This window comes from Lynx canadensis, chromosome A2 (genome assembly GCF_007474595.2).
Source record: "Lynx canadensis isolate LIC74 chromosome A2, mLynCan4.pri.v2, whole genome shotgun sequence".
In the NCBI taxonomy this organism is placed as follows: domain Eukaryota; kingdom Metazoa; phylum Chordata; class Mammalia; order Carnivora; family Felidae; genus Lynx; species Lynx canadensis.
The window spans coordinates 62981568-63000181 of NC_044304.2; the positions used below are offsets into that span (position 1 = coordinate 62981568).

General features: G+C 51.0%; 1 protein-coding gene across 1 annotated transcript in view; it reads left to right on the forward strand.

Annotated features, from left to right (window-relative positions):
* ABCA13 (ATP binding cassette subfamily A member 13) overlaps positions 1–18614 on the forward strand; it is a 349570-nt gene that overhangs the window by 42553 nt on the left and 288403 nt on the right. The window contains 6 exon segments of the mRNA XM_032592494.1: positions 3646–3800; positions 4006–4034; positions 7448–7611; positions 9611–9741; positions 13853–13986; positions 17494–17658. Coding sequence (XP_032448385.1) covers positions 3646–3800; positions 4006–4034; positions 7448–7611; positions 9611–9741; positions 13853–13986; positions 17494–17658 — 778 coding nt within the window.

Below are 18614 nucleotides of genomic sequence, written 5' to 3' on the forward strand. Positions count from 1 at the left end.
GTTTTGGGACTTCCCTGGGCCCGCTCGCACGTGCCCTCTCACACCTGCACACGTGCGCGTGCACACTCACACATCAGTGTTTAATCCCGGGATTTTCTATGTATTTTTCCCACCGTAAACACTTCTCATGATCTGGTCTTAGGGACAATCGAGGTACTTTTGAAATAACAATTGGAAAAAGAACATCCGACCAGCTCATTGTGACAGCGACACTTGCCTTGGAGTACAGCAGTGTGATACAGTGTGATTAATTCTGCGGGTTCCCAGCAGAGGTTCCAAGGGCCCCTTTATTTATTTATTTATTTATTTATTTATTCGTTCGTTCGTTCATTCGTTTAATTTTTAAACTTAAATTCAAGTTAGTTAACACACAGCGTAGGATTGGTTTCAGGAGTAGATTTCAGCAATTTGTCACTTATCTATTAACACTCAGGGCTCATCCCAACAGGTGCCTTCCTTAATGCCCGTCACCCTTCTAGCCCATCACCCCACCCCCATCAACCTCCCACTTTGTTCTCTGCATTTAAGAGTCTCTTATGGTTTGCCTCCCTCTCCGTCTTGATCTTATTTTCCCTTCCCTTCCCCTATGTTCATCTGTTGTCTTTCTCAGATTCCACATTAGAGTGAGATCATATGCTATCTGTCTTTCTCTGGCTGGCTTGCTTTACTGAGCATGATATATTCTAGTTCCATACAGTGCAATACTACTCAGTGATGAAAAAGAATGATGTCTTGCCATTTGTGACATCATGGATGGAACCGAGGGTCCTTGGAATCCTTTCACATGAGGCGATGACAGAAGTAATAAGCGCTTTCTTGTGCTTGACCCCACTCGAGGTGAAGGCCACCCTTTAGGAGGTGAGGTTTCCGTGGAGCGTGACAGAAGGTGACTGGTGACATTCAGCGTGTGGATGGGCCTGGCCCTGCTGTGTCACTGCATTGAGTTTCAGCAAATCCATGTAGATTCTCTGGGCCTCATTTTTCATGTTTAAGTGGACTGTGCCCTGAAAGGCCTTGAATTGGTTTTACTCACGTATCAGTGTTGTTGGATCTGTTCTGACCTCATGGCGGGTCAAATGACCGTGTCCGAGGGAGGGATCAGACACGCTTTGATATTATCAAAGCAGGCAGATTTACCTGTTGACAACTGTTACTTCGTGGTCACGGTGTTCTCTAATTTGCAAAGTGCAGGAATTGGGATTGAACGAAATCTCGTAAACTCTGTAACTCTCTAATCAGGAATAATGCCCCCCAGCTTCAATTTTTTTTCCTCCTGGATGTGCTAAATGTGATGGGACACCTGATCCCTTCAACACACTCCCAGCAGCTGGTGAAATGATTTCCTATTTAAGTCTGTTGTGCCTTACTGATTAAAGATAAATTCCCACTGGGGGTGCCTGGGTGGCTCTGTCAAACATCCTACTTTGGCTCAGGTCATGATCTCACGGTTCGTGAGTTCGAGTCCCACGTTGGCTCTGTGCTGTCAGCTCAGACCCTGCTTCAGATCCTCTGTCCTCCTCCCTCTCTGCCCCTCCCCTGCTCTCTCTCTCCCTCAAAAATAAAAAAAAAAACATTGAAAATATAAGAAAATAAAATAATAAACATTGAAAATGAAATGAAGTCAAATGAAATCAAAGGCAAATAAAAACCCAAAGAGGGGCGCCTGGGTTGATTGAGTGTCTGACTCTTGATCTCAGCTCGGGTCTTGATCTCAAGGTCGTGAGTTCAGGCCCCACATTGGGCTCCACGCTGGGCGTGAAGCCTACTTAAAAAAACAAACAAACAAACCCAAGAAAATGTTTCTCACAAATGTGACAAAGGGATACTATGTTTAAAGCCTAAGTGGACAGTGGACATCCCGATGGGAAATGGACAGCGGCCTGAATATCTGACCCACCGCTGGCCCCCTTGGAAAGGGGTCTCTGACTTCTGTCCTGGTGTCCACAGGGCATTGTGAACGTGGGCCTCAGCGACACGTCCCTGCCCTGCCTTGTAGAGCTGTCTTGCTCTCCTGGGGTGGAGGCCCCCCTTTCCACCTGGGGCGGAGGCCCCCCTTTCTACCCTGGACATCCCGCACCCTGCCTTTCCCCAAAGCCCCTTCTTCATGGTGCCTGAGATTTGTTCTTTCAGACGTGTAAGATGTGCAGACACGGAAATCACCACGTGGCCAGCCCTCGGTGTCTCTAGGGAATGGTGGGGGGGTCGCCCTGGGAGGGGCTGTCCCTCCGGGGTCAGCAGTCAGCAGCCAGGTGTCAAAGCCTCGGAAACACAGAAAATAAAGTGGGTGTGGCAGCACACCCCACACCGAGTTCTTTAAAGGCTCACAGGGATGTATGTGAGTCTGTCCATCTCCCTCTTTCTTTGTTTTCCTTTTTTTTAATGTTTATTTATTATTTTTGAAAGACAGCGAGACTGAGCATGAGCAAGGGAGGGGTAGAGAGAGAGGGAGACACAGAATCTGAAGCAGGCTCCAGGCTCTGAGCTGTCAGCACAGAGCCTGACTCGGGGCTCAAACTCATGAACCATGAGATCGTGACTTGAGCCAAAGTCAGACGCTTAACTGACCGAGCCACCCAGATACCCCTGATTTCTTCTTCTTTTTTTAATGTTTATTGATTTTTTGAGAGAGAGAGAGTGTGCACACAAGCAGGGGAGGGGCAGAGAGACAGGGAGACACAGAATCTGAAGCAGCTCCAGGCTCTGAGCTGTCGGCACAGAGCCCGACGTGGAGCTCGATCCCACGAATCATGAGATATGACTTGAGCTGAAGTCAGACGCTCAACCGACTGAGCCTTCCAGGTGTCCCCACCTCCCTCTTTTGAAGCCTGCCTGTCCCTTCCACCTTGTCCTGGTGGACCCTACCTCCCCCCACAACCAGAGGTCTCTTCTAGAATTGAAATGAGACCCCATTGTCCCTGGTGAAGCCTGTCCCAGCTCCCCCTGGTGCCCACGCAGGGTCCTGCCCATGACCGTCATGTGGCCGCATGTGTCCACACCATAGACTTCCCTCTCTCGTTCCCTTGTCTCTTCCCCTCTCCTCTCTGTCTGTCTCTGTCTCCCTGGCTAACCCCTCAGCCCCTTCCCATCTCTGGGCCTTTGCACGTGCTGTCTCCGGCCGATATGCCCCTGGACCCCAGTCTTCCCATCACTGGGCCATTTTGCCTTTCAGATGTCAGCCTGAGAGAACGGGAGAGGGGGCTTGGCCTCCCCCGGGCCTGCTTGAGTGCCCTCTGGACAGACTTTCCACCCCTTCCCCAGCGGCTCGCCCGGCTGGCTAAAGCATTACGGGGGGGCGTGCCTGCTCACCTCCCTCCCGTGGCCTCCGCACTTGGGGCCTGGGCCGGTCATGGAGACACGGTCCCCAGCCCCTCTCACGGGGCGTGCTGAGCAAGGGAAACACGTGGGACCACCAGTAACCGTATACAGTGGCTGAGCATCACAGATAACGGAGAGATTGATGACAACGTTCTAATTTTCAATTGGAAGGTTAAGGAGAGAGGGTCCTGCAGGGCAGGTGGGTGGAAGGGTACATGCGTGCCAGCTTGGTGGACGCCGCGTGGGCACTCGGTGTCGAGCCCGAGAACCCCGAGGGAAGGGGGCCCCGTGCAGAATGATGTCCATAGTACTCATTCCACTTATTTCAAGTTCGTCCAGGTTCTGGGCTGCAGCTGGCAGGCCCGGGAAGGTCAACGACCTGGCCTTCCTGAAAGAGGTGCGGGAGCTGGCCGAGGAAGTTTACGACGTGATGGACAAGGCAAAGATCTTACAGGAACTTTGGGCAGGAAGATCCAAGGGCCCAGGCAAGTTCGTCTCTGAGTGTCCACCCCTGACCCAGGCCCCCGCTGAGCGTGCCCCACGGAAGCTGAGGACCCAGAGTGCCCTTAAACGTCCTATTGAAACCCTAATTCCCCTTCCTGCCCCAGGGGGTGGGGCTTAGAAGGAGGTGCTCAGTACATGGTCTCTGATCACTTACTGAACTAATATCTGAAATCTCTTTTATCGTAGATTCTTCTCATGGCTCCAGTTTTTTGGCAGTAAGTATTTTAACAAGAATTTGAAACTTAGTCTCTGGACACATAGTGGTTAAGTTCAAAGCACTGGTTTTTATTTTATTTTTCGAATACTTCTTTTTCTTTCTTTTTAAAAAAAAAAAATTTTAATGTCTGTTTGTTTTTGAAGGCAAGAGAGCATGAGCCGGGGAGGGGCAGAGAGAGAGGGAGACACAGAATCCGAAACAGGGTCCAGGCTCTGAGCTGTCAGCTCAGCCCGACACGGGGCTCGAACCCACGAACCATAACATCATGACCTGAGCTGAAGTTAGATGGTTAACCAACTGAGCCACCCAGGCACCCCATCTTCTTTTTCTTTTTTTAAGTAAACTCAACCCACAATGTGGGGCTTGAACTCACAACCATGAGATCAAGAGTTGCACCTTCCACCGACAGAGCCCATTGGGCACCCTTGGAAACTTCTTTTTTTCTTTAACTTTATTTATTCATTTGAAGAAGAGCGTGTGAGTGGGGGAGGGGCAGAGAGAGAGAGAGAGAGAGAGAGAGGGAGAGAGAGAATCCCAAGCAGACTCTGTGCTGTCAGCACAGAGCCAGACTCGGGGCTTGAACCCATGAACCGTGAGATCGTGCCCTGAGCCAAAGAGTCAGATGCTCAACCAGCTGAGCCAGCCGCACACCCCCAAACACTTCTTTCCAATGATTTGGTTCAAGGTTCAACTAGTCCAAGGTTAGGTTTTCACATCCTATGTAGAAGCCGTATGTGAGACAGCCAAAGTCAAGTTATGTTCTCAGGCGAGACTCTGGGCCTGGGGAGAGCAGAAGGTGAAGGTTGGGGCCCTCAGCAGTTGGCAGGTGACCCAGAACAGGTGGCTTTGTCAGATGGACTTGAAGTCCGTCTGCTCTCAGGTTTGAGATGCGGGTGTTTGACACGTCCCTCTGACTCGCTCTGGGCACACAACCCTGCAGGTAAAGCCACTAGTTTTGTCCCCAGGACATTTGACACTATCTGGATGCACTTTGGCTCCCCCCACCCCCCGCCCGCCAAGGGGGAGGGGTCTCCGGACGCCAAGACAAGCACCGTGAGCCTGTGGGAGACTCCGCCTCACTGTCTTCCTCCAGCCGCACTCCAGCCACCAGCGTAAGGGTGTGCAGTTGGCCCATTGAATTTCACGGGGCTTGGGTGTTTTTTTTTTTTGAAGTTTATTTACTTATTTTTTGAGATGGAGAGAGTGAGTGAGCAGGGGAGGGGCAGAGAGAGAGGGAGAGAGGAAATCTCAAGCAGGCTCTGTGCTGTCAGAACAGAGCCCGAGTCGGGGCTCGATCCCATGACCCTGGGATCATGACCTGGGTGGAAACCAAGAGTCAGACGCTGAAGTGACTGAGCCCCCAGGCGTTCCAGAGCTTGGGTATTTTGTGATGACATGGGAGGGGAAGAAGGATCCGTCACACGAGGGCTATGGGGACAAGGCGGGAAGGTGGCCATGAAGGCAGTGCAGGATGAGTGGGTGGGCGTCCTGGGAGGCCGGGGGGAGCAGCTGGACAGGGAGTACGTGGAATTGAACTCACTTTGGCGTGGCAGTCACCACTCCAGCTTTAGTGGAAGGCAGGCCTGGGACAGGAAGTCTGTAGGAATCACAGACCCGCCTACGTTGGGGACGGGGGCAGTGAGTCGCAAGCCAGGGCCTCCAGAGAGGGCAGGAGGTGGCCGGCTGGCTCGTCCTTCCCACTGAAGAGGCCCGGAGGCCCAGGCCCCCCCCCCCCCCCGCCCCTTCGCCAGGGGCTTGCAGCTGTCGGGGGTTTACTGACAACAGCACCAGACCCCGTTGGAGGGTAGTTGTAAGGCTCCTCTGGGGGTGCAGGACCCTGGGCTGGGCCTGCTGAGGGCTGTGCGGGTGCAGAGCACAGACATGGGTCTGTCCCCTCCCAGCTGCCACCGGGGGGAGGGGTATGACTCCCCTGGGGGGAGCCTAGTGGCTCCGGGATACTCTGGTTTTGGCTTTGCCATTGCTAGCGTGCAGTATGAGAAGCTTGGGCATCTAGAATGATCCCAAGTGTCTGTACCACGTGCCAGGCACGAATGGGTGCTTCTGGACAGAGCCAGCCATCCTGTTAGAGTTGGAGTTTGCTTCCTGTTTTCCCCACAGACCCTTTTCTCCTTTCAGTCCTGCCCTGCTGTTCCAACCTTCCCTGCTTTGGTCACAAGTCTAGTTTTTACTTATTTTTTAATTTTTACTTTTTTAGGTTTATTTATTTATTTATTTATTTATCTATTGAGAGTGCGCGTGTGTGTGCACGTGGGAGGGGCGGAGAGAAAGAATCTCAAGCAGGCTCCACACTCAGCCCGGAGCCCGACTAGGGGCTCAGTCCCTCGAAATCACCGCCTGAGCTGAGACTGAGAGGCGGTCGGACGTTCAACCGACTGAGCCCCCCAGGTGCCTCACAAGGCTGGTTTTTAAGGCGGCTGGTTTATGCCTTCAGTGAGACGGATTCTATGTCACTTCACCACACTGTTGCCTGGGGAGGAAACCCTTCCACCTTGCACCCACTGGAATGAACATCTTTAATGGTTTCCCTCCATGTTTCGTAAAGTTTCATTCTTTCTTTCTTTAGTCATCCCTGCACCCAACACGGGGCTCGAACTCACCACCCTGAGATGAAGAGCTGCCTGCTTTTCCAACTGAGCCCTCTGGGCCCCCCTCATTTGTTTTTTGTTTTGTTTTGTTTTTTAATCCAGAAGAAACATCTGGTCCGTGGTTTCTTATTCCCTGGCTGGTGTTGTTGAAAAATTCTTTTTTTTTTCTTAAATTTTTTTTTTAATGTTTTTATTTATTTTTGCGACAGAGAGAGACAGAGCATGAGCAGGGGAGGGGCAGAGAGAGAGGGAGACACAGAATCGGAAGCAGGCTCCAGGCTCTGAGCTGTCAGCACAGAGCCCGATGCGGGGCTCGAACCCACAGACTGTGAGATCATGACCTGAGCCGAAGTCGGATGCTTAACCGACTGAGCCACCCAGGCGCCCCTCCTTTTTTTTTTTTAAGTTTATTTATTTATTTTGAGGGAGAGAGGGCACACGTGCACGCAGGGGAGGGGGAAAGACAGACAGAGAGAGAGAGAGAGAGAGAGAGAGAATCCCAAGCAGTGTCCACATGGTCAGCGTAGAGCCTGATGTGGGGCGTGAACTCAGGAACCGTGAGATCATGACCTGAGCTGAAATCAAGATTCAGACGCTTAACTGACTGAGTCACTCAGTGCCCCTTATTTTCACACCATTTAAACTCCTAACCCAACGGACAGATTTTCAAATCTTGTCTGTTCCAAATAGTGACATACCGGGCACGAGTCTCTACGGCCAAAGTTTTCAGCAGCCAACCCAGCCCCACTGTTTGGAACAGTAAAAACACGGAAGAGGGAAACTCTTGGTATTGTTTTCCTGTCAGATGGATCTCAATAAGACGGAGGAGGTGATCTCGAAATTGGAAAAGCTCCACCAGCAGCCCCATATCTGGAATTTTCTACGTCTGCTGCCGAGACTGTATGCCCACGACACTGGCGTCGCAGACCGCATCCGCACGGGGATACGCCTCCTCCAGGCAGCTCTGAAGTAAGTTCAAGAGAAAAATCGAACCAATGACAGGTGTGTTGGGTCTTTTTTCCTCACCTTTTTCACAGGGAAATCTATATCTCTGGGAACATCTCTTGTTTGATACAAGAAAATGTCCAGGATCGCGGCGTCTTGAATTGGCTGGGACTCTTGCCTCCCTGTGGGTGCTCCTCGTCTACCTGTGTGAATATTTTATCAAGTGCAGTAATGTTGTCAGAGCCTACTCCCCCCCGATCGAAGCAATTTAACATTACATCATTAACGTTTCCTATATTCCTGTAGTTTTAATTGTTATTATTATTATTATGACGTAAAGATTTTATTTTGTAAGTAATCTCCACACCCAATGTGGGCCTCAAACTCACAACCCCAAGACCAAGAGTCACACGCTCCACTGATGGGCCAGACAGACGCCCCTTTAAATGATCATTAAAAAAAATTTTTTTTAACGTTTATTTATTTTTGGGAGACAGAGACAGAGCATGAACAGGGAGGGGTAGAGAGAGAGGGAGACATAGAATCTGAAGCAGGCTCCAGGCTCTGAGCTGTCAGCACAGAGCCCAACATGGGGCTCAAACCCATGAACCGTGAGATTGTGACCCGAGCCGAAGTTGGATGCTTCACGGACTGAGCCACCCAGGAGCCCCTCATCCCTCTTTTTAAAAGTTTATTTATGGGGCGCCTGGGTGGCGCAGTCGGTTAAGCGTCCGACTTCAGCCAGGTCACGATCTCGCGGTCCGTGAGTTCGAGCCCCGCGTCAGGCTCTGGGCTGATGGCTCAGAGCCTGGAGCCTGTTTCCGATTCTGTGTCTCCCTCTCTCTCTGCCCCTCCCCCGTTCATGCTCTGTCTCTCTCTGTCCCAAAAATAAATAAACGTTGAAAAAAAAAAAGTTTATTTATTTATTTTGACAGAGGATTGGAAAATTCTAAATTTGGACACGGCTCTCCAAGTTGTTATGAAGGCGTATTTGTCAATGTAGGACAATGGAGCATATATTTGACAGTTTGTTGGTTTGATTTATAGCTTTTGTATGTGAATAGAGTGGGTATGCTTCTACACGCATCCTTGCTCTAAGCCCTGAATGTGTTAGCACAGGCAGTGAGCGGGCTCTTTGGAGACAGAATTCCAAATTAGAGGTTACTGCTGAATGTTGTTGAACCCTATCACCTCCGGCATTCATTTTACTCCTCTGTTTTGCTTTGGTGACACAATACCAAGAAAATCTGCATGAAGTATATTCATTATACTTCAATGATTAAATAAACCCACAAAGAACAACTACCATTTAAAAAAATTTTTTTAAAAGTTATTAATTTTGAGAGAGGGGGAGAGAGAGAGAGGGAGTGCAAGCAGGGGAGGGGCAGAGAGAGAGGAAGACACAGAATCCCAAACAGGCTCCAGCCGAGCTGTCAGCACAGAGCCCGATGCGGGGCTCGAACTCACGGACCTTGAGATCATAACCTGAGATGAAGTTGGATGCTTAACTGACTGAGCCACCCAGACGCCCCCAAGCTTAATTATTTGTAATTAGACTTAATATAATTCCTTATAAAATATAGATATTTAAAGAATAAAATCAGCACAATTTATATGTGGATTCCCTGAAGCCCCTTGTTCTGTGAAACAGGCTGGTGACCACTGATCGTGCCCCTGACTTATTCAGACCACAGGGGCACCCAGCGGGGGATGGGGTACACACTGTTCCAGGAGGGCACCTCCAAATTGTAAACTGATGATCTGAACATGAAGCAGCCCGCCTGCCTGCCCATTTGCTTTGCTGAGATGACAGTACTTTGGACCCTGGCCAGCCGTGCCAGGTGACCATTAGTCCCCAGCCCAGGGCGTGTAGGGTGGCATTTGGAGCCACGGTGAATGCCTGTGTGTCAGTGGTGGGCCACATCCTGCAAAGGGCTTTGACCTGGCTGGGGGGCAAGTGTGAGTCGGTGCAGCCCCGTGTGCTGAGCTGGCTCACGTCCCTTTGCTTTTATTTTCATTGCAGTTCCTTGGCAACTTTGGAAGATTTAGACTGGCTGCCACTCGACCACAGGTTTTCCACCGTTTCCGAAATCGCACTGAATGTGACCCTTTCGATGCTGACGTTTCTGCAGGAGCGGGGAGCAGCCACCCCTGGTAGGTGGGCCCGAGAGCTCGTGCGAAAATTCGTTTCCCTAGTGAACTTCGTCGATAGCCAGCACAGAGCGGAGATGCTGTTCAAGAAACGACTTAATGAAAATGTCAAATGCCAAAGGATCCCATTGTTTCTGTTAATAAAAGGGAGAAGGAGACTGGAAATTTGGAACTCCGAACTGCATTTGACTTTCCACCGTTGAAATTCTGTGGCCGTTGCTAATACACGGGCTAGTTTTGATTAGGAAATAGGTGATCTTAAGATTCTTTTTAAAAAGATGTTTATTTATTTTGAGAGAGAGCGAGTGAGCGACTGGGCGAGAGGGAGAGAGAGGGGGAGAATCCCAGGCAGGCTCCAGGCTCAGTGCGGAGCCCACGTAGGGCTTGATCCCTCAAAATCATGACTTGAAATCGAGCCACGCAGGTGCCCCTAAAATTCTTTTCTTTGACGTCCTCTAAGGTTAGATCTATCCTTCGTTCTGCGATTTGAATCTTTCCTCTCTCCTCTGCTCCTATTTGGGAGAAATATTTGAAAAATAGTGAGGCTGGTGAGAAGAGGCAGGGGGATGTGGATTTGGAAAGCCCATGAGCTGAATGAACAAACCCCTTCTGCAGGGGAAGGGATGGAATTACTTGGCTCTATTCTTGACCCATGATATTCTTTCTTTCTTTTTTTCATTAAGTGTTTATTACACTTAGGGGCGTCTGGGTGGCTCAGTCTGTTGAGCATCTCGATTTCAGCTCGGGTCATGATCCCAGGATCGTGGGATCCAGCCTGCATCAGGCTCTGTTTGGGGTCCTCTCTCTCTCTCTCTCTCTCTCTCTCTCCCTCTCTCTCTGTTTCTCCTGTCTCTCCCTCTCTCCTCTCTCTCGTCGCTCTCTTTGCCCCTCCCCTACTAGCACGTGTGTGCTCTTTCTCTCTCTCTCTCAAAAAGAAGTTTTTATTAGAAAAAGAATATTTAGTTTATGTTGACAAATAAAATCGTATGTGTTTAAAGTGTACAGTGTGACAGTTTGAGACACGTGTACGTCGTGTAGTTAGTACCACAATGGCATTAGCGAGCCCATCTATCACCTCCCATAGTTAGTTACCTTTTCTTTGGTGATAACACTTACGATCTCTTAGCAAATTGCAAGTATACGATACACTGTTATTGATTAGAGTCATCTGGCTATACATTAGGTCTCCAGAACTTACTCATCTTATAACTAAAAGTTTGCACCCTTTGACTGGTATCTCCCCATTTCCCCACCTCCCAGTGCCATAGGCACTATTCTACTGTGGCGTATTACTTCCTGAATTGCCAACTGGACCTGAATATTTTACTTTTAGTTGTCTTTCTCTCTTTCTCTACTTCTGTTTCTGTAAGGGAGATTCATGGAGCAAACTGTAGAGTTATAATCTGTACATTCGTCTATCTGTCATTCCTGTACCCATCCACACATTCATCCATTCACCCACCCGTCCACCAGGTGGATACCCAACCATCTATCCACACATCCATCCATCCATCCATCCACTCATTCTCTCCTACAGTAAATGCTTATGGAGTATGTTCTATGAACCAAACACCATTCCATGAATGGGAATAAAAAACTGGATAATACATGGTTCTTGCAACAGGGAAGTCATGTTTAGTATAGGAGACAGATGTGCCAATGAAGAAAAAGCAAAACCCAGAGTAGGGATCTGCATCTTTCTCGGGAAAAGCATCAAGGAGACGTTTTGAAGGATGAGTTCTACTTCACCAAAGACATGAGGAAGCATGGCCACGAAGAATTGTATGTGAAGCTCCCCGTGTATTTGATGTTCAGTGTTTCGGGGGTCGTGGGTGATGGTGGGAGGTGATCCAGAAAGAGACCCCGGGCCAGATCACAGAAAAACGCTGGATCAGCAGTCAGATATGCTTCGTGGAGAGATAGTCCTGGCACAGATATGAGAGCTATGTTGGGGGCGGGCAGGCCTGGGGCCAGGAGCCCAGGTTCCTGTTCTCTGCCTGCCCCTAACTCTTGAAGTCTATCTCCTGACCTATGCAATGAGGTGGTTACACACAGATTTCTAGCCCTTCCAGACTTCTCTGGCTCCTTGGAACACCCCAACATGACGCCCTCCATCACCCCAGTCACACCCAGGTTTTTCCCTGTTGCTGGTGACTCAGCGTAGGGAGACCCCTGCCCCCACGGAGAGCTTCTCTGCAGCTCTGCAGAGTAATTCTGACACATTCTGAGAGCAGGAGAGATTAGTGGTTACAGCTCAGGGCTGGGGATCAGATCTGGGTTTGAGTCGTGACTAAATCGAGCAGTGTGACCTTGCGTGGCTCTGGATGTCTGCTTCCTTATGCCCCCAAAGAGGATAATATTACTGCACCTGCCTGGTGTGCTGGGTACAACTCACCTGGCGACGAAAGTGCCCTCGATACGTAACAAATGCTAGCTTAAAAATCTCAGAACCAGACTGTGACCCCTTTTATGCAAAGACAGCCAGACGGAGAGTGAGGAGTCTTGGATTCCTGGGGTCTGTCTTTTTTCAACACCTTCCTAAAGTTCCCCGTGGCTGGGCCTGTTTTGTAGGCGGCAGGACTGGGCCTTTTCCGTTGACCCACAGCGTCAACTTAAGGGCACCGAGAGGTCACGCACCTGAGAATGGTTTTGTGGTCCTTTGCACGTGTGGACACTGAGCAGACGCGTGTTGATCGCGGTCTGAAGTCGTCTCGCGACGGGATTTCAGGTGGAGGCTCACCTCGGAACTTACAAGCTTTTGTGTTTGCCATTGTCAGGCCCCGCTCGCAGAAACTGTGTCAAGCCTCGGGGGGCGGGGGGGGGGGGGGGGCTTGGGATTATATTTCGGGCATGCCATTTCCAGGTGGAGGTGCGGGATCATTTGGGTACCTAATGGGTTTTATTTATTTATTATTATGTATTTATTTAAATGTGTATTTATTTTTGGGGCGCCTGGGTGACTCAGTCGGTTAAGCGTCCGACTTCGGCTCAGGTCATGATCTCGCGGTCCGTGAGTTCGAGCCCCGCGTCGGGCTCTGTGCTGACAGCTCAGAGCCTGGAGCCTGTTTCGGATTCTGTGTCTCTCTCTCTGACCCTCCCCCATTCATGCTCTGTCTCTCTCTGTCTCAAAAATAAATAAATGTTAAAAAAAAATTAAATGTGTATTTATTTTTGAGAGAGTACAAGTGGGGGATGGCCAGAGAGAGAGGATGACAGAGGATCCGAAGTGGGGCCTGCGCTGACGGCACAGAGCCTGATGTGGGGGGCTCGAAGTCATGAACCTCGAGATCATTACTTGAGCTGGAGTCGGATGCTCAGCGGACTGAGCCCCCCAGGTGACCCCTAATGAGTTTTCTACCTTGATTAACTCTGTTAAGGGAACTTTCATCTACGACCTTAAATAGTTTTTAGAAACGTGTTTTTCAAGACTGCAGTATTGGGACGCCTGGGTGGCTCGGTCAGTTAAGCGTCTGACTCTGGATTTCTGCTCAGGTCATGATCTCATGGTTTGTGAGATCGAGCCTTACGTCGGGCTCTGTGCCGAAGGCACGGAGCCCGCTTGGGATTCTCTGTCCCCTTCTGTCACTGCTCCTCCCCCCCACCCCCCATGAACACGTGAATGCGTGTGCACTTTGTCTTTCTCAAAAAAAAAAAAAAAGACTGCGGTATTTTATGCTATGAATATATCATAATTTACGCTTTTCTCCCATGCTAGATGCTTACCTGGTTTTTAATCTTTAATCGGTCTAAAACCAATGTGGTAGCATGGTTGTTCCTTACTTTTTCTTCATGCAGCTGATGAGGTTTCTTGAGATAGATTTTTAGGAGTGAAATTAGTGGGCTCAGCGATTTGAATTTCGTGAAGTTCTTGACATAGGTTGTCATGTTTGCTCCGGAAACTCTGCGATCATTAATACCAGGGGCACCTGCTGTCCCAGCAAGCTCTCTGTGGCGTCCAGCGCTGGCTCCTGTTGGCTTCTCCAGCTTGTCTGCGTAGCCTTTGCTCTTTATTTACTTTTCTTGTAGCAGCGAACAAGGTGTTGTTTTCCGAGTTACGTCAGACGTGTCACAACGTGGAAACAACTGATGGCATAAATCGTTGGCTGTCTTGCAGACTTAGGATACACCTTGTCCCTGAAGAACCTGGTGTGGGATCCACAGAAGGTCCAGGCTGACCTGAAGTCCCGATTTGGTTTTGACGACCTTCATGCAGAACAGATCCTGAATTACTCAGCCGAACTACAGGAGGTACGCGTTCTTGGTGCTTTTCTGTGAGAATGCTCCTTTGAGAGTGCTCCCAGTGTGGGTGGGAGGTGGGATGGGAGGACGGAGAGCCCCCCCCCCCCCCCCCCCCCCCCCCGCCTCCGTGCACTTCGGCGCTGTGTGGGCGTGGCAGGCCCCTGCTGGTTTGGCCTTTCTGGGAGTGTCCCTTCCTCTTACCTTGTCATTTTATCCCAGCCCCAAAGGCAGTCTGGAAGTACGGCAAAACCTTGGGTTGTGAGTTAACTCGTTCTGCGGGTGTTCCGCGGGACCAGCAAGCGTTCCTAATAAATGTTAACTTGGTAAACGAGCGATGTCTTGCAACACGAGTCGTACGTGACGCCAAACGTCACGTGATCACAACTGAGCAAATGGTTCTTGAAATTCGCTTTGATATACAAGTGTTTAGATGACAAGCGTGTTCCCGGAGCGAATTAGGCTGGGAAACCGAGGTGTGACTGTAATAGGAAGTGATTCTCGCTCTTGGCACTGGCCGGGGGAGAAGCCAGGCCGGGGGAGGGAGTGAGATTCTGCAGCTGAGGCGGCAGCGAGCCAGGGGGCAGGAGAGGACCGCTCTCCAGGCTGAGATGCTGTCACCGGGAGGGCAGGACCCGCAAGGTCACAGGCCCCCTGGACTCAGCAGATAGGGGCCTCCACTGTGCACACTGTGTTCTGGAAGGGGCTCCTCCTGCACGGCTCCCTTTTGTCCCTTGCACAGGCGCTTCTGCTCTGCGTGGTGCAGGACCCCAGAACTGTACCTCTGTCTCCTTTTGCTGCACGGATGCCCCCGGCGTGAGGGCCTTTCTGGTGCAGCCCCCGGGTCAGGGCTGAGGGACTGACAGTTTGGATGAGACCTGCACCCTCCTGTTAGGGTCCCTGTCTGTGCTCAGGGCATGGGGTTCACTCGCTTTCCTGAGTTCCCATGACCTGGCACTTCCCTCATGGCGCTGTTCACCTTGACACGAGCTACTGTTGGCTTTTCACTTTTGGGTTACAGGTCTGAGCGGTGAATCTGGGGGTGTCACCCTGGCCTCAGCCAGGCGCGGCCACTAACTGCAGAGCGGCGAGGCGGCTGGAAAATGCCTTCTGCCAGGCAGGTCTTACACTTGGCCGGGAGATGCGGTTTTCCGTTCCTCTGTCACATCTGGTGCAATTTCGTGAACCATCTCCCTCCCGTGGGACTTGGAGTTGTGCCCTTTGATGTCTTTCGTGGGCGCTGTTGTAGACGGCATAGGAACGCCCCAGCTGCTGACTCTACTCCCGTATTGTCCGTACTTCCTGACCCCGTTTTCTCATTAAATTACAAAGAACATTTACCTTGAGAGGGCAGGTATTTTGAGGGGTGCCTGGGTGGCTCAAGGGTTAGGTGTCCGACTCTTGATGTCAGCTCAGGTCACGATCTCACAGTTTGTGAGTTCAAGCCCCGCGTCGGGCTCTGCGCAGACAGTGAGGAGTCTGCTTGGGATTCTCTCTCTCCCTCTCTGTCTCTGCCCCTCCTTGGCTCACTGTGTGTGCACCTGCACACACTCTCTCTCTCTCTGAAAGTAAATAAATTAATTAAGAAAAAAAAAAGAAAGGCAACTATTTTGAGATTAGAACTACAAGGAAAATGGTCGAGGGACAGCACAGAGCATATGTCACGGGTAGGAGTCTCCTGTGGCTGCTGGTATGAGTTACCACCAACACTGTTGCCCCACACAGCACACATTCATTACCACATGGCTCTGGGAGTCAGAAGTCTCACACAGGTCTCCCTGGGCTAAAATCTGTGTCCCCCGGTGATGTTTTCTTGCTCTTCCAGCTTCTAGAAGCCTCTGTGCTCCGTGGCTCGGGGCCCCTTCCCTAGGCCAGCGATAGTGGACTGAGTTTTTCTCAGGATGTGTCAGCTCTGGCTCGGTCGCCTTTCCCTCCCACATTGAAGGAGCCCTGTGATTTCTTGGGGCTCGTGGATAATCTGGAATGATCTCCCCGTCTCCAGGTCTGCTGGTTAGCAACCTTAAGGCCACTGGCCAACACCACTCTTAACCTAGTCACAGGTTCTGGAGTTAACATGTGAGCGCCTTGGGGGACCATCACCCTGTCCCCCACCCCACGGAGGGCCCCTCAGGAGCCAGCATCGTGATGGTTTCCTGGGTCCTGCCCTGGGCCTGCCTGATTGCAGGCGCTGCCACTCTGGGCCTCTGCTTATGCGGCCCCCAGAGCAGAGGGATCTTTCTCTCTTCCTTTCTCCACTCCCCACCGAGCAAACAGCTCGATCATTTCTCACGGGCCCGTGGAACTCTCGTGCCCTCTCTCCTGGGTGACCTGTGATAGGCACATTGGTGTATCTACCTCTCACAGACCCTTCGAGTCCTGGGAGAGGGGACGGGGCCTTGTTTTCCTAACAGGTGCTGTGGCTTTGTGACTTGAGTATTAGTTCTCTGCATCCCCAAGGGGACCACAAAGGAACCAAATGGGGCTTGAATATTTGTTTTTTTTTTAAGTTTATTTATTTATTTTGAGAGTGAGAGAGAGAACGGGGAAGGGCCCAGAGAAAGAAGGAGAGAGAGATAGAGAATCCCAAGCAGGTTCCGCACTCTCGGAGCAGAACAGGATGTGGGGCTCGATCGCACAGTCGTGAGATCGAGCCCTGAACTGAAAGCAAGAGTTGGACACTCGGCTGACAGACCCACCCAGGCCTGGGACGTTGATGTCTTTTCACTGTTGCCATCAGTAGAGTTTCTGAAACGTGGCCCTGAAGTTATTGTAAATCTGTGTAACTGGAACGTCGTTCGTTCCCACACACGTAGGTATTTTTGCAGGGCGACATTGCAGAAACTGCATGTAGGAGTTCATTTACGCGCGCCTGGGGGGCTCAGTCGGATGAGCGTCTGACTCTTGATCTCGGCTCAGGTCGTGATCTCACGGTTTCTGGGATCAAGCCCCGTGTCAGGCTCTGTGCTGATAGCATGGAGCCTGCTTGGGATTCTCTCTCCCTCTCTCTGCCCCTCCCCTACTTGCACACACACACTCTCTCAAAATAAATTAAAACAAAAAACCAAAAACCAGAAGTTCATTTACAGAAATAAAGGAGATATGGTTCCAAAATGTCACACTGTTTCTGACCCAGAACTCCAGTTTGAATCGTCTTTGACGGATGAAGTTAGAAGAGAAAATGTTTCCGGCAAAGCGGCTTTGGCAGGCCAAGGTGCCCACTGAACCGGGCTGGCCCCTGTTTGCTTTTGGCCGGAGAGTACAAATGAGCAATATTTGAGTCACCCTGTGTCCTCCATCCAGAGAAACCGCTGTTCCCACGGCTTGTGGGCCTTCGTGAAAAACAGAGTTCCAAAAGGCTTCCCTCTACGCCAACAATATAACTGCCGCTTGATCAACCTGTTAACTTCTCCCGTCATGCAAAGCCCAGAGCCCTTCCTTTGGCAAGTCGGTGGTACTATTCTTAGAAAGGAATATTCTGGAAAAAAGCGCACTTGTAAATGTATTTCATATTGTTGCCAGATTCCCACAGATGGGACCTTGGAGCGGATGGTGTGTTCCGTCTTGTCCCGAACCTCCGAGGACGAAGCTGGCCAAGAGGGTCACCCTGGAGACTGTCACCCCCGCTGGTCAGCGGCCACAGACTACCTGGTGCACGCAGTCAGCTGGCTGCAAGTCTACAAGCAGGTGCGGTGCCACCGTCAACCCCCGCGGCGTGTCCGAATCCATCCCTCTCCTCCCCTGTCTCTCATTGTTCTATTTTATTTATTTTTAGTATTTGTGTTTATTTTTGAGAGAGGAGAGACACAGTGTGAACAAGGGAGGGGCAGAGAGAGAGGGAGACACAGAATCGGAAGCAGGCTCCGGGCTCTGAGCTGTCAGCACAGAGCCCGATGCGGGGCTTGAACTCACAGACCGTGAGATCAAGACCTGAGCCGAAGTTGGATGCTTAACCGACTGAGCCACGCAGGCGCCCCTATTTATTTATTTAAAATATTTATTTTTGAGAGAGAGACACAGAGCACGAGTGGGGGAGGGGCAGAAAGAGAAGGAGACACAGAATCAGAAGCAGGCTCCAGGCTCCGAGCTGTCAGCACAGAGCCCGACGCGGGGCTTGAACTCACAGACCGTGAGATCAAGACCTGAGCCCGAAGTGGGACGCTTCACCACCTGTGTGCACCAACCGCCTCTCCCCGCCCTGGCGCCCCTTCAGTTTTAGTGGAGCAGGTAACATGCAGTATAAGTGTGGACTGGAGTACCACGCAGGTCTACGCGGCTCACTGCTCTCTCTCACCGAAGCTTTAAGCCCACAGATCCTCTCGCTTTCCCCATACGTTGTTCCTTCTTTCATCGTGTGTCCTGCCCATGATGTGCCCTTCTCCCACGTGCACCCATCGGCCTCAGCTCGCTGATGGGTCCACACAAATGTCACCAGAAAGCCTGTCTTGGTGAGACACATGTGCTCACGATGGGAAGAGTCTGCTTCTGGCCTGTGGGATTTCCACGGGGCCTCCGGGTGCCCTCTGTGGGCGTTCGGATGCTGGGCTCCTGCCCCTGGAGGGCTTGGGTGCCACACGGCCTGTCCCTTTACTCTCGCGTTGACAAACAGGGAGAAAGAGGCCGTGGCCTGCTTTCGTGGACGC